We start from the raw sequence: 13,646 nt of genomic DNA on the forward strand, positions 1-13,646 counted from the left end.
GGCATTGGTACTTTCTCTTCTCAGTTCCCTCTCAATAATGGTACCGTCCGCGGAGGGGCGAGCAGACAAGGACTCTGAAGTCCTGAGGGTTCAGAGGCTAGTAACAAAGGTAGTAGTGTAGAACCACCCCTTCTGCCGCTGTGCTGTGGTACTGCCCGCTGTCCGCTGATTGGCTGCCGAGGCCCCGCAGTCGGCCTCAATCCTCCGCGCCGCTCTCAGTACAGCTCCGGCCTCCGTGCCGCCTGGCCGTTGTATCCCTTGTTCTCGGCGGGCTCGGGGGTCTCCGCGCCGCGGCCGTTAGTCATGTCGGGTAGGTGACTCCTTCAGCGAGCAGCGGCAGCGACGAGACGGGGCCTGGCGGGTTGGGCCGTTTTCCCGCCCACCGGAGGGCCCCGAGGGAAAGCCTCCGGCCCTGAGGGAGGCTTGGGGTGGGGGGGCGGCCGCGGCCGCCGCCATGTTGGACTGGAGGCACGCACGCTCCCAACGCTCTCCTGCTGCAAATCACGGCGGGCGCGCCTCGGGCCCCCTGTCTTTTGGCCCTGTCCTTGGAACCTGAGGAGACTTGCCGTTCCCGGGGGTGGGTGTGTGTGATCCGGGGGGCGGAGGCTGTCTACGCCATCATAGGGGCGGGGGGAACCGAGATTAGAGCATCAGCCTGAGAGAATCGGTGCCTCTGGTTCTCCGCTCCGCCTCAGATCTTTCAGCCAGGCCTCGGGCCAATCATCTCGCCGCCTCGTACCTCAGTTTCCCCATCCGTGAAGTGGAGCTGGGCCTTCCTGACTCACCCATTCATCAGGTGGGGGCCTTGACGCTCTGGGAGCCCTTTGAAAGGACGTTACCTTACACGAAATCGTATTTAACTGTCTTTCCCTCTGCAGTAACCACCCGGATTCGAGTTGGGGGTGTTTCCATGTAATTCAGCTTCCTCTTCGTCCTCCTTTGCCATTCCCCCCCCCCAACTTGTTTATCTCCTGAAAGAGCTTGAAAGTGAGTTTTGTCTATCATAAGCTCTTGTAAGGTTTATGAATGGTATTTCCCTTAAAACCTACAGACTAAAGGAAAGGCACTTTCTTCCACGAAGCAGTTAAATTGGCTTGGCCACCCGTTGTGTGGAAGAGAAAAAGAGGCATTGGTCTCTTCAGGACAGCCAATTTCGGTCCTGCCAAACCAGAATGATAAGTCTGGAACATGGATGTCCCCTTGATCTAGCAGTCCTAGCTGATCACACAAGGTCCTCTATTGTTGGGCTACATCACAGGCCACGAAGACTCAGGTATCCACTTGCTAGAAACCATCAAGAGAGTTAGATAACACTTTTCTGGTGAAAAAACAACAATTCCTGAAGCCATATGGGTGGGGTGAAACATATTCCTTCCAGCAGTCTGTTACGTTTTTATTAAGGGCGAACCTTTTAGTATTAAATATCTAGTAACCCGATGTTTCAGAAGGATGGAAATGGGTGACCAAAAGGAAGCAGCAGTCTGATTACAAATTATCAAGAAAGATTGGACAGGAGAATCATATACTTTCCTTAGATTGACGTTGATATTAAGGAGCTAGAATATCTTTTTGAGGAGGGGAGGTCCATCTCCTAATGTAAGAGGCCAGAAGCTGCCTTGAATTTATGTGTTTCTTTCAATTTCTGTTTAATCCTTGCTCAAACATGGAATTTTACCAGGCTTGTAATTGGGGATGAAGTCTGGTAGAGTTCCACAGAAGTACTTAGATGTACACCCTCAGGAGGGTGTATAATCTGCTCATGGTTTAAAACAAATTAAAATTCTACCCTTGTGGAGAAATTCACCAAGTTTCATTGGAGACAGTGCTCAATAAGAACTTTTGCCCTGTCTTGATTTTTATCGTAACTATTGGTATAAAACAATGACTTGTTTTTAATAGGACTAGGTAGTTTTTATGGAAAATTAAGTTTTGGGGAGTTGCCATTTGTAAAACTCAGGCTTTTCGTTGTATCATATTAGTGTGTGAGCTGGTTTATCCATTATTACAGATCTTTTAATTACCAAGACACCAGATATTTGTCACTTTGTAATTCAAGGTTCGTGTGAAAAGGACTACTTAATAGATGATTGTTTCTAAATTAACGTTCAGTTAATTAAAACTAAAATTTTTTTACTTAGTCTTGTTATACTATTTATATATTTTGTAATATGTATACAAAAATAATACTTTGACTTTGTATAAAAATAATGCTTTTGACTTGTTCTTTGATGAATGATTAAGTTAATTAATAAACTTGAGATTAAACTTCCTCTGAACAACTAATGCCATTAATAAGTTTAGTTAACATTCCAGACTATACTTGTAAATTTAATTTATCAGATTGACTCAAGCACTCCAAATGTCTGATAGGGCAGAGTTATAAACTTAATAAAATATAAAGAGTTTTGTAATTAATAAGTAAATCAAAATTGTGAGTGTTATAAATCAGAATCTGACATTCAAATACTGTTAACAAATGTGAATTATCTGACACCTTTGAAATTAAAATCACAAGTATAATAATATCAGTTATACACATAAAAGTTACAAATTCAAGATACTTCTCATTGTGGAAATATGGCAGACCAAGAGAACTTGAAAATCCTGTTTCACAAACACCAAAAAATGCAAAACCTTGTGAAAAAGAAAGGGCAAGCCCCCACTGCCAAAAATGAAGTAGAAGCCAGCATGGTAGGCACAGAGCTAATTTGGCAGCTACCCTGAAGAGGAAGGTATAGATTTCATCAATTAGAGACTTAGGTTTTATTGCCCAAGTAACTATGTAAGGATAGGAGATAAAACCTTGAGAGCATTAGAGCCAGGTAAGGGGAACTGAGACTGTTGGATAAATACTGGATCTTACGTATTATAGGTTTGAAGGACTGTATTTTCAGTGAAGGAATGAACTAGAAAAAAACCTTTCTACCAGCATAAGACTTAACAAGGAAGCCTGGACGCTGAGTGAAAGTCTTTCCTGAGAATTTAACCTGGGACCTGTGCTTCACACAATTTGGGGGTTCATTTAGGCTATAGGTGCTGAGTGAAAGTCCTGAGAATTTAACCTGGGACCTGTGCTTCACACAATTTGGGGGTTCATTTAGGCTATAGGAAACCTTAAGACAACATAAAATTGTTTCTCTAAACGGGAAAAAAAAAGTTGTTTCTCTAAACGGGAAAAAAAAAATTGTTTCTAGGCTGGTAATACTTGTGGTTGGTTCTTTGTTAAAAAAAAAAGAAAAGAAAAAACTTCTGGAAGAAATGTCACAGCTTAGATCACAAGGGATCTCAGAAAAAAGCTAAAATGAGTTCACAGTAAAAAATTGCAGAAGTTTAGGAAAGTTGAAAATGAGATTTAGTGGCAAACAGGATAATCTGAAAGTTATATGTTTAAAATTATTAAAAACCTAAAAGAAAAAAAACCTGAAATCAACCCTAAGACCAAGAAGTTATTAAAAAAGGCCTCAAATTTGAAAAAGAACCAAGTATAACTTGTAGAATTGGAAGAAGTTGAATAGCACACCTAGCAGAAGAAATAATTACAGATATGATAATTGTGATCTGTCTTCCAGGATTCAATTCAGAAGAGTAATGAAATGAAAATGAAGGATTAAGAAGCATGGGAAATAGATTGAGAAATTGTGTCATATGTCTGATATGAGTTTGAGAAGGAGAAAATGGGCAGAGGGGGAATCAATAATTGATAGGTGAGAATTTTCCAAAATAGATGAACATTTTGAATCAAGTGCTAGTCTCAAACATGAGACCTAAAAATAAGTTTATACCCATATACATTGATGTTAAACTGCAGATTATGAAATACCTTCGACAAAGAAACATATCAGAGAAAATAGGAAGCAATGGTAAGGCTGATAACTAACTTCTTAAAAGTTTTAAGAAGCTGGAAAATGAATGATCCTCAAACTTCAGAGGGAAAAAACTATTGACCTTGAATTTTCTATCCAAATAAACTCATGTAGACATGCATCTTGAAAAGACTTATTCTTATACTACCCACAGGCCTTTGCTGAAAGAACTAGTAAATGAAATTAAATCCAGAAGAGTAGTGGTATTTAAAAAACAATGTAGAGGAAGGAAACGGTAAATAAAAAGCAAGTATTGACTATAGAACATTGAAGATTAAAATGATTAAATTTAGAAGCAAAATAATAGATGGAGGCCATGATTGGCATTAGAGTGTTGAGGTCCTTATATTCCAGAGTAGGTTGAAGATAATTTTGAACTTGGTTCAAAATTTTTTTAACTTGGAGTGCAAGTTAAAAATAGAATATAGTCCTAAGAGAAATTATGAATGGTAACATTAAAAGAACAGAAATTGACTAACTTCGAAAGCAGTAGGAGGAAAAAAGGGAGTAAAGAAAATCTGGTAGGAATTAGCAAGGACTTGAAAGGAAAAGGAAAGCCATGGTTAAGTAGAAAGTTCCAATATAAGGGTAGTAATAAATAAAACCCAAAAGTACTAAAACACCAGTTAAAAGACAAAGATATTCACATTGGTAAAAAAAATGATCTATATATATGCTATTCAGAAATGATATACCACTGCCAGCTGCCAAAAAAAAATACCTAAAACAAGAACAAGAAATGTTGAAAGTAAGATGGAAAAAGATTAATTAGGCAAACACCAACCAAAAGGTGATTATTTAGTTATGTTTCTTGTCAAAGTTTGGACATTTTTAGTGCTAGTCTTAATGTTCTGTTAAAAGGAAATTCACCAGGAAGATACGTCTGTGCTTTTATGTGCCTAATAATATAGCCTCAAAATATAGAAAACAAAAAATGACAGCTTTAAGAAATTAATATATACAGTCAAATGGGAAGTTTTTAAAAACATACCTCTCTGTGTAACTAGTATATTAGGTAGTAAGAGTAGACCAAACAGTAAAATATGATACAACTAATGAGCATAATCATGTATCTATAGAATTCTCTCAACATTTAGAAAAATATATATTTCTTTTTAAGCACATAGGGGATATGCACCAAGGGGAAAAAACAAAACAGCAAATCCTGACAAATACCAAGAATGATGAAATACCTTTTCTGGTTGCAGTGGAATATTATTAGAAAAAACACGGTATCAAAACCCTATATACTTGGAAATTTAAAAGCACTTCTAAATAATTTATGGGTCCAGATACAGGCTCATGTCAAGTAATCATAATGAGTAATTATTTGAAATGCCTTAGATGGTGTTTAGAAACTGATTTTCTCTGATAAATATAATACATCTGTACTTGAATCACTCAAGTGTTTATAACAAGGGCCAGATTTATTGGTCAATATGCTTATTTCAGTATCTTCTTGAGATTTTAAAGTCAGCCAGCTAAAGTCAGATTTACAATTTCAGAGGGTTGAAGTAACTGGGTTGAGGTCCTTAATATTTATTTCAGATAGGGTCACATGACCTAGGTGCTGTATACTTCTATAGTTTTGCCTGAGCCAAAAGAAAATAAGCTGTGATTTTAGACTGTCACTGGGAGAACTCATATCCATGCCTTTGGGACACAGTTTAACCTAAAGCTTCATGCATTCCCAAAAATCTTTAGTTATACTCATATGTTCCCTCCCCTCACAGAACCCTTTTCAGTCTGTGACTTGGGTGAAGCTAATCTCTTAATGGCCTAGTTAGATTCTGTATCCTTTTCCTATTTTTCTTATTTGGTTGTTAGCTACGACTTTGGTCCTTTTCTTATAACGGGCAAGGCAATGATGTAAGTTTTCTTTTTCATTTCAGGTAGCCTTATGCCCCTCTCCATATTTATAGAAGTAGTTTGTGTCAAGATTTCATGTAATCTTAAAATTAAGGATTTAAAAAAAATAATCTTCAGTCTGATCGGAGATATTTACAACAAAGTGGCAAATTTGATGTCACCCTCTTATGTAACCAGTGGCAATGTTTTCATATTGTAGCTTTATATAAATCGAATGAAAAGAAAGGTTACTGATTTCATTTGATTTTTGATGGGTTTCAGAACTGTTCGGCAATAATGATTTTGTTTCACATTGGGTGCAGTTGGGCCTAATGGTCAGCAGTTTGAGACTTAGAGCCATTTTTGCAATTGCAAGGGTATAGTGATTTAGTTTCAAATTGGGTGAGGTGGGCCTAATGGTCAGTAGTTTAAGACTTAGAGCCATTTTTTGCAGTTGTAAGAGTATTTCTTATAAAATTGTTCATTTTCATCACAAACTTAGGTCATTCATTTGACTTTGAGTAGAAGCCTAAAGGATAGCTATAGCCTCTTCAGCGATTTTCAATAGGACTGACACTTTGAAGTATTGAGAAAAGCTCATAGTTCAAATTGTTGTTTTTTTTTTTTTCTCTGTATTACTCAATTCATGCCTTCCTTGGTATTTTTTATTGCAAAAATGGAAGCTGGAAGCAGATATTACTGACTTGCTATATCAATAGGCTGAGTTCCTGAAAGCTTGATAAGTCAAAGTTAGCTGAGCTGCTTTTAGCAAGTCTTTGGAGATCCTTTTGGTGCTGACAGCCATAGCAGTTCAGTACGGAGGAATGGCATATATGTTGGGGTGGTGAGGATATACAAGTAAATGTAATGCTGAGGATTTACATTGTCAGAGTGTATGTCTTTCCCCTTTTTGGACCAGATTAGTTTTAACAGATTTTTGGGGGGTGAGGGGGTATATAAAGATAATATAGCTTGAGCTTTTGAGTTTTTGTTTGAAGGATGGATTTTCACTGTTGTATCACATTTGTTCACTTGTTTATGGTGACTGTCAGCACACATGTGTAGAGCAGTAGCTTCCAAAGATGTAGTTATTGTAAAAAGTAAGTACTGTTTGTATGGATTTATCCTGTTTATCTTCTAGTTTTTCTTTCTGCGATTAATTTTTGACACTTTCTCACCACATCTCATCTATATGAACTAAAGTCAGCCTTTGAGGGAAGCATAATTTTAAAATAAGATTTAAAATTCTTTTTATGTGTTTTAGATTCTGGAAGTTACGGTCAGTCTGGGGGTGAGCAGCAAAGGTAAAGTATACATGCATTTTAATATTATGAAAGGGTAGAACTGAGGAAAAAGACTTTAGTCAGGCTTCTCTCTTGAGACTTGGTATGTGGATGTCTTCAGACAAATATTAGTTTGTCACGGGGGAAGAGAGTAATCAGCCTGTGTGAGTAGGTGGTATAAAACATTTCTTCCCTTTTTTCTGAAAGTGTTTGCATCAATAAATATAGATGCCACCTAGAGATTAAAAGAAATCTCCTAGGTATTGTAAAGATTATGTTTTCTTTAGGAAATTTCTTAGAAGAAACATTTACGAAAGGAATTTAAGCAGTTGAACTATAACAGGTTCTTAAAAATAGCATTTCATTTTTTTGATGATGTATTATATGCTAATATGTTTTTTCAGAGCAGTTTTTTTAAGCACTATAATAATGTTTAGAATTCTTTGAGTCCTTATCATGCTCACAATAAAAATAAAGTTCTGGGGTTGTTTTTGTCTTTTTTTTTCGTGACCAGTAAGGGGATCCCAACCCTTGGTGTGGTGTCGCCCACACCGCGCTCAGCCAGTGAGCGCACCGGCCGTTCCTATATAGGATCCGAACCCGCGGTGGGAGCATTGCTGCGCTCCCAGCGCTGCACTCTCCCGAGTCCGCCACGGGGCCGGCCCTAAAGTTCTGTTTTTATGTGAATATGTACATGCAGTAGGCTTCTAGGTGGGAGCATTGCTGCGCTCCCAGCGCTGCACTCTCCCGAGTGCGCCACGGGGCCGGCCCTAAAGTTCTGTTTTTATGTGAATATGTACATGCAGTAGGCTTCTATTGCTTACTAGAAATACATCCTTCAACTTTAAATGTTTTGCAGCTCAGTGTGAAAATGACATCTTGGATATCTTCTGTCATCAAATTTTAAGCTTCCTTAAAAGAAAACTGATTTGACTTTTTTATTCTAAGATAGTGCTAACCAAGTAGACATCTAGCAAATTTATTGAATGAAATATATTTTTAAAAGTTAAGGAATTCTGTGTTAGCACTTGATAGCTCTAAAATAATAAGTTTTTTTTTTTGCAAATGTTTTATTTTTCTTTGCATAGTAGAAGGTCATAGTGTATATTTAGAAAGTTTGTTTTTGACTTGTTAGAGCTTACATGCTATAAAATTAAAGAAAATTGAAATCCTTGGAAGGTACATTTATTCATTCAGTCAGTAAACAAATGTTCATTAAGCTACGTGCCAGGCTCTGCTATTATGCTGGGGTTACAATATAATTTCATTCTATGATAGTAGTCTGGAGATACACGTGCCTGTAATTACTGAGGCATTTAAAATGGACTTTTAGTGCCACACTGTGCCTTTTCTAGGAAGTTAAAGATATTTAACTACACAAATGATAGGAAGAAATTAATCTGTCAAAATGTAGCCAAATTGATTAAAGTGCTAACTTAAAAAGTCATCATTTTTCTGCTTCAGATATTTATTATGAAGTCTTGCTATGTAGTTTTTGTCTTCACTTTCCCGCCAAAGCATAATTCTATTGGGATTTTCTTGCTCTGGTGAAATTTTACTTATTTGCAGGAGATTGTTAAAGTAAAACTTTTGGTATTTGTTTGACATTCAAGAGGTCTGGGAGTGACTTCATTTATGTCTTTAACAGTCTTTGGTCATCATCACCTTTCAACTTAGACTCTGAGAGACAAGCCAACTGACAATTTCTCAGAAAAGAAGGTTGTATTTGAGTTGAAAGTTGAAAATGAAGGCAGGTTTTTTTATTTAAGATTTTAGATTCTAGCACATTTCTTTCAATATTACTTTTTTTTTTTCTTTTATAGTTATTCTTCCTATGGAAATCAAGGCAACCAAGGCTATGGACAAGCACCACAAGTAGGTTGATATGTAAATTGTGTTCTTCATAAATAGTTATTTTTATCTTAAGTAGGTGATGAAACTTGAATATTTACCTAAATTTCAGGGCTATTCTGGCTATGGGCAAACGACTGATTCCTCATATGGACAGAATTATAGTGGTTATTCCAGTTATGGACAAAGCCAATCAGGTTGGACTGGTTTGTTGAATTTGCTATTTTAGAGATTCAGAAATCAGAGCCGTCACTAAATGGTATACTCATCCCATCCTTAGGTTATTCACAGTCCTATGGTGGTTATGAAAATCAAAAGCAGAGCTCGTATGGCCAGCAATCATATAATAACCAGGGACAACAAAACACGGAATCATCAGGAGGGTAAGGAAAGAGTAAGAGTATTGAGATTGTGTTGGGCAGTGTGGGTATTAAACATTTCACTATACAAAATCCTAGCTTTAAGCATTTTTTTATTTTAGAAAAGTTTTGATGGAGTATGGATTTTACAGTTTTGTGTTATGGAAAATGTGGAAATAGGCAGTATTGTTATTTGCTTTTCATGATGTATTATTTGTAAAATCATTGTTTAGCTGTATATGAATGTACATGATTTAAATGTTAGAAAACTTTGGACCTCTGCTTTATACCTGAGATGAAATAAAAACCTACCTGTAGAAGAGACTTCTCGATGCCTACCTCTTATTTCTATTTTATTTTTCATCCATTTAAATATATTACCTTTTCAGGGAGAAAAACAGTGATTTCCAAAAAACTGCCAAAACTTATCCACATATCACATATACTTGAAAATATGTTCTATTTTTTCTATATAGGTAGGTGAATATTTGCCAGCAGGTTTGCAGGTTTTATAAAGTTTTTTTAATTTTTAGTTTTGAGGAGACTATACTTACTAATTTTTGAGAATAGCAACTTTCTAAAAAAAATTTTTATTGAATCATAATTGATTATACATATTTTTGGAGTTCAGCATTAACGTTTGTTGATCAAATCAATATTATTAGCATATTTATTTTTACAAATCGTACTTATTCTTTATGCCCCTTGTCCAGTCTCTCCCCTCTAATTTAGATTTCTTCTCTCCTTCTGAAAGAGTAATGGTTATTCTGTTGATTTGTCGCCTAGATGATCTGTCCAATGCTGAGAGGTGTGTTCAGGTATTATTGTAGAGCAGATACTTCTTCTGTCACTCTGGAATGAGCTTTGTGGAGAGAGACATCCTCTTTTCTTTGGTCTCTGCTGGTGACACTCCTTGTGTCAGTGCACTCCAGTGGCTGGTGGACCATCTGCACAGTGGTTGTGGCATCTAGCGGCTTTTGGGGCAGCCATGGTTATTGGGTGGCTGGTGGTGGTCCACCCACATGGAGGTGATGTTTTTGGAATGCTCCTTACCTAGTTGGTGGTGGCAATGCCTGTGTGCCTGGTTGTGGGAGGGGATCCGGTCCCTGGCTCCATGCCTCAGGACTTCAGGTGAGCCCTGTGGCACTGGCCGTGTGCCTGGTTGTTCCCCCTTTCTGGCTTAGTAGCCCAGGGGACTTCTGGTCCTTCTAGGTGTTATAGGTGTTCTTTGGTGAAATGAGACCTTTACTAGTTAATATCAAACTGTGTCTCTCGTTGTGGATACTGTTTTTTCCTTCAGTTCTGTGTTGGATTATTTGCTGTTCCCACCACTTAAACTCTGCGCTGAAACTAATTTGTTATCCTATGCTTCTAAAGTGGAGGAACTTCCTGTGGGGACCAGTACTTGAGCTCTGTGGTTAAGCTAAATTGCTGCTTTGCTGTTGATTCCCTGGGGAAGGCTTTTTGTACAGCTCAGGTTTTAATGGTTGACTTTATAGGACTTCTGGGTTTAGTGAAATCCAATGCACCTGGTGTGTAGAAACTCTAGTCTGGGCCTGAGTCTTTTCATCAAACTGCACCCCATGCAATTCTGTATTCCTGATCAGTCTTGATCAGTCTTCTTTGAGTGGTCCTACGCTGATTGGGGGAGCAGATCAGCTGTCCTTGCTGTGTCCCAGTGTTCTCCTGGTGGGCCCGTCTCCCCCACTGCCCATGCTGCAAACACTTCCCATGGGATGGGCTGTACGCCAGTCCCTTGCAATGACTCACCGGCCTCTGAGTGGCTCCTTTTTTTCAGTTGTTTTGGCTCCTTACTCCTATGTGGGTCCACGGGAACCCTATTAGTGGTCTTGCTGTCTTGGGGGCCACCAAGACCCTTTTCTTCCCTACCATCTCCATGCAACTTCATCCGAGGGGCCCAGCTGTGGCTTTTGCCGGCTCCTGCTTGATGTGCTCAGCAGCTCCAGCCTGGAAGCAGCTGGGGCTCAAAACAGTTGGAGAGGTTTTATCTTTCTCTCATTCTGGCTTCTCTGGCCTTCCTGCACTCCATAGGTCTCTCCTCCTCTTCCCCTGAGCTCTTGTGGCCCCGGCTTGGCTGTCATTGCTTTTTAATAGTTGTAAATTAGTTGATTTGTGGGAGAGAGTGATGCTGGGGGCTGTCTATTCTGCCATCTTGACCGGAAGTCCCCCTTACTTTTTTTTTTTATAGTGCTTTATGTTTTGTGGAATGCTTTTGCATTCCCTCGTGTAATTAATTGATCCTCAGATACTACTGTTAGATAGTGTTGGTAATTACTCCATTTTACAGAAGTGAAGAAAAGTTGTTAAGATTGTACATCCTGTGAAGTTATACATCTGAAAAATGAGACAGCAACTAAGGTATTTAGTGTTTTCTCTCTGCAGTGAAGAAAATTATTCTAAGTGAAATTCAATTAAAAGCATTGGGGGAAAGATTTGTGAGGTCAAATTGTCAGTCTTACAGATATGAGACTGTTTTGAAAATTAGAAAATAGAGTACCAGTGTAGGGTATAATATCCAGAAGGCATGCTACATTAGGAGCAGTAACTCTTTAAGTTCTGTTGGTTAATTTTAAATTTAAGGAGAATCTTTCTTTAAAGAATGCATTTTTGGAAGCATGACATCTAAATGTAGATCAAAGAGAAATAGGATTGACAACCATTTTAAAGTAAAGAGCTAGGATTTGGACCATTGTTCTCTTGTGATTTAGATACAGAATTGGGGAACATACTGATCTTTATTAGATTGTTCTGATCCTCTGATACAGAATAAGATGTGACTATTAAGTTATAAGATCTCCCCCACCTTTTTTTTTTAAGTAAACCCACTGGAACTCAAATTCAATTGTGTTGCCTTTTAACATTCCCAACCTGAGGGCAGGTAATTAATATAGTCATATTGCTCAGAACAAACTTAGAATTTTCCTTTTGAATTGCCAGAAATAATAGAGCATTCTCATTACTTGATAGTCAAGACTTCTTTTTAGGTGAAAAATGGCCTCACAAAGCAAATTCCTTCTTCTTATTTACCAGACTTAAAATATGAATGATTTATTACTGTTTTCTAAAATTTACTGTCATTGGAGATGTTAGAAGAATGTACTATAGGTTCTAAAGATAATTCTAAGAGATTAGTTCTAAAAATACTTTACAAAATGACACTTGTTAAAAATTAAGTGATAGAGAGCCTTTCAGTGTAACTGTTAGAAGGACTCAGCACTTGTTTGTTAAAGAATCAGACAAATTACTGTACTTTGTAGCATCTTTTATTTTTTATTTTTAATTCAAGGAGATAGTAAAAACCGTAGTTTTTTCTTGGTCTACTAGTTCTTCTCATAATGTAGCACCTCTTCAGTGATAGTGAAATTGTGTTTTGAAGGGTATTCCATTGGTAATAAGGAGACTTTGTAGATAAAAGAGCTAAATGATTACCATGAGAAACTAGTATTAAATATGGTTGAGGTCTAGCTGGTCAGGCCTCTTACAAAAAAGTTTCAGTCAGCTTGTTACAAGTAAACATAATTCTGTAAAATAACTCAAGTTGTTGATTTCTGTTTAGCCAAGGTGGAAGAGCGCCTTCATATGACCAGTCAGACTATGGTCAACAAGATTCGTATGACCAGCAGCCAGGCTATGATCAACATCAAGGCTCGTATGATGAGCAGTCAAATTATGATCAGCAGCATGACTCCTATAATCAAAACCAGCAGTCCTATCATTCACAAAGGGAAAATTACAGCCACCACGCACAAGGTAAGACATACTGACCTCTATTATTTTTCTTTTTCCCTTCACAGAATTACTTGTATATTGAGTTTTGGATTAAAAGACCCACACAGTATTTTACCTGCTTGTAAAAATTTGGGGTGACCTTGAACATGTTTTGTCTCATAACTGGCTTATTAGATTTCTCTTCTCTCATGGCCATCAAAACTAATTTATTAGATTTCTGTTTCTGAACTTTTTGGAGACTCCCAAATGGTCTTATGACTTTTTTATGGTATTACATGAATTTCCTTTGTTGTCTCAGTGAACTCTGATCATTTGACAATGCATCTGCTATCAGTTCTTCTGGCGATGATGGCATACTTGATTTTGGGAAATTGTGTTAGCCTTCACTAATCTCATTTAAGAACCACTTGTTGTTTCCTCTTGTTTTCCTATATCACTTTATACAAACCACTGATGTTTAGGAATCTGTCCATGGCATGAAAATGAATGCTTCAAGGGTAAATGTTCTATCTTACTAATTTTTGTACCTTCTTAGTAAGTGTTCAATAAACAATTGTAGAATAGTTGAATGAATGAATAAATGAATGAGTAAAAGTGGTAGCTCATTCACTGAATATCTTATCTTCTCTCAGTTTGAAAATCCATTTATTCCTTGACCATGCTTGGTTTACATTTAAATGTTTTTGAAGTGA

General features: G+C 37.6%; 1 protein-coding gene across 2 annotated transcripts in view; it reads left to right on the plus strand.

Annotated features, from left to right (window-relative positions):
- The first annotated feature begins 204 nt into the window (after nucleotides 1-204).
- Nucleotides 205-13,646, plus strand: part of TAF15 (TAF15 RNA polymerase II, TATA box binding protein (TBP)-associated factor, 68kDa) — a 29,714-nt gene continuing 16,272 nt past the window's right edge. For both annotated transcript variants that reach the window (XM_008590127.1, XM_008590129.1), the window contains exons 1-6: nucleotides 205-310; nucleotides 6,976-7,015; nucleotides 8,818-8,869; nucleotides 8,958-9,042; nucleotides 9,126-9,228; nucleotides 12,782-12,975. In XM_008590127.1, coding sequence (XP_008588349.1) covers nucleotides 304-310; nucleotides 6,976-7,015; nucleotides 8,818-8,869; nucleotides 8,958-9,042; nucleotides 9,126-9,228; nucleotides 12,782-12,975 — 481 coding nt within the window. In that variant the 5' untranslated portion in view covers nucleotides 205-303. The remainder of the gene's footprint in view (nucleotides 311-6,975; nucleotides 7,016-8,817; nucleotides 8,870-8,957; nucleotides 9,043-9,125; nucleotides 9,229-12,781; nucleotides 12,976-13,646) is intronic.

The sequence above is a fragment of the Galeopterus variegatus genome, unplaced genomic scaffold (assembly GCF_000696425.1).
Source record: "Galeopterus variegatus unplaced genomic scaffold, G_variegatus-3.0.2 Scaffold5866, whole genome shotgun sequence".
In the NCBI taxonomy this organism is placed as follows: Eukaryota; Metazoa; Chordata; class Mammalia; order Dermoptera; family Cynocephalidae; genus Galeopterus; species Galeopterus variegatus.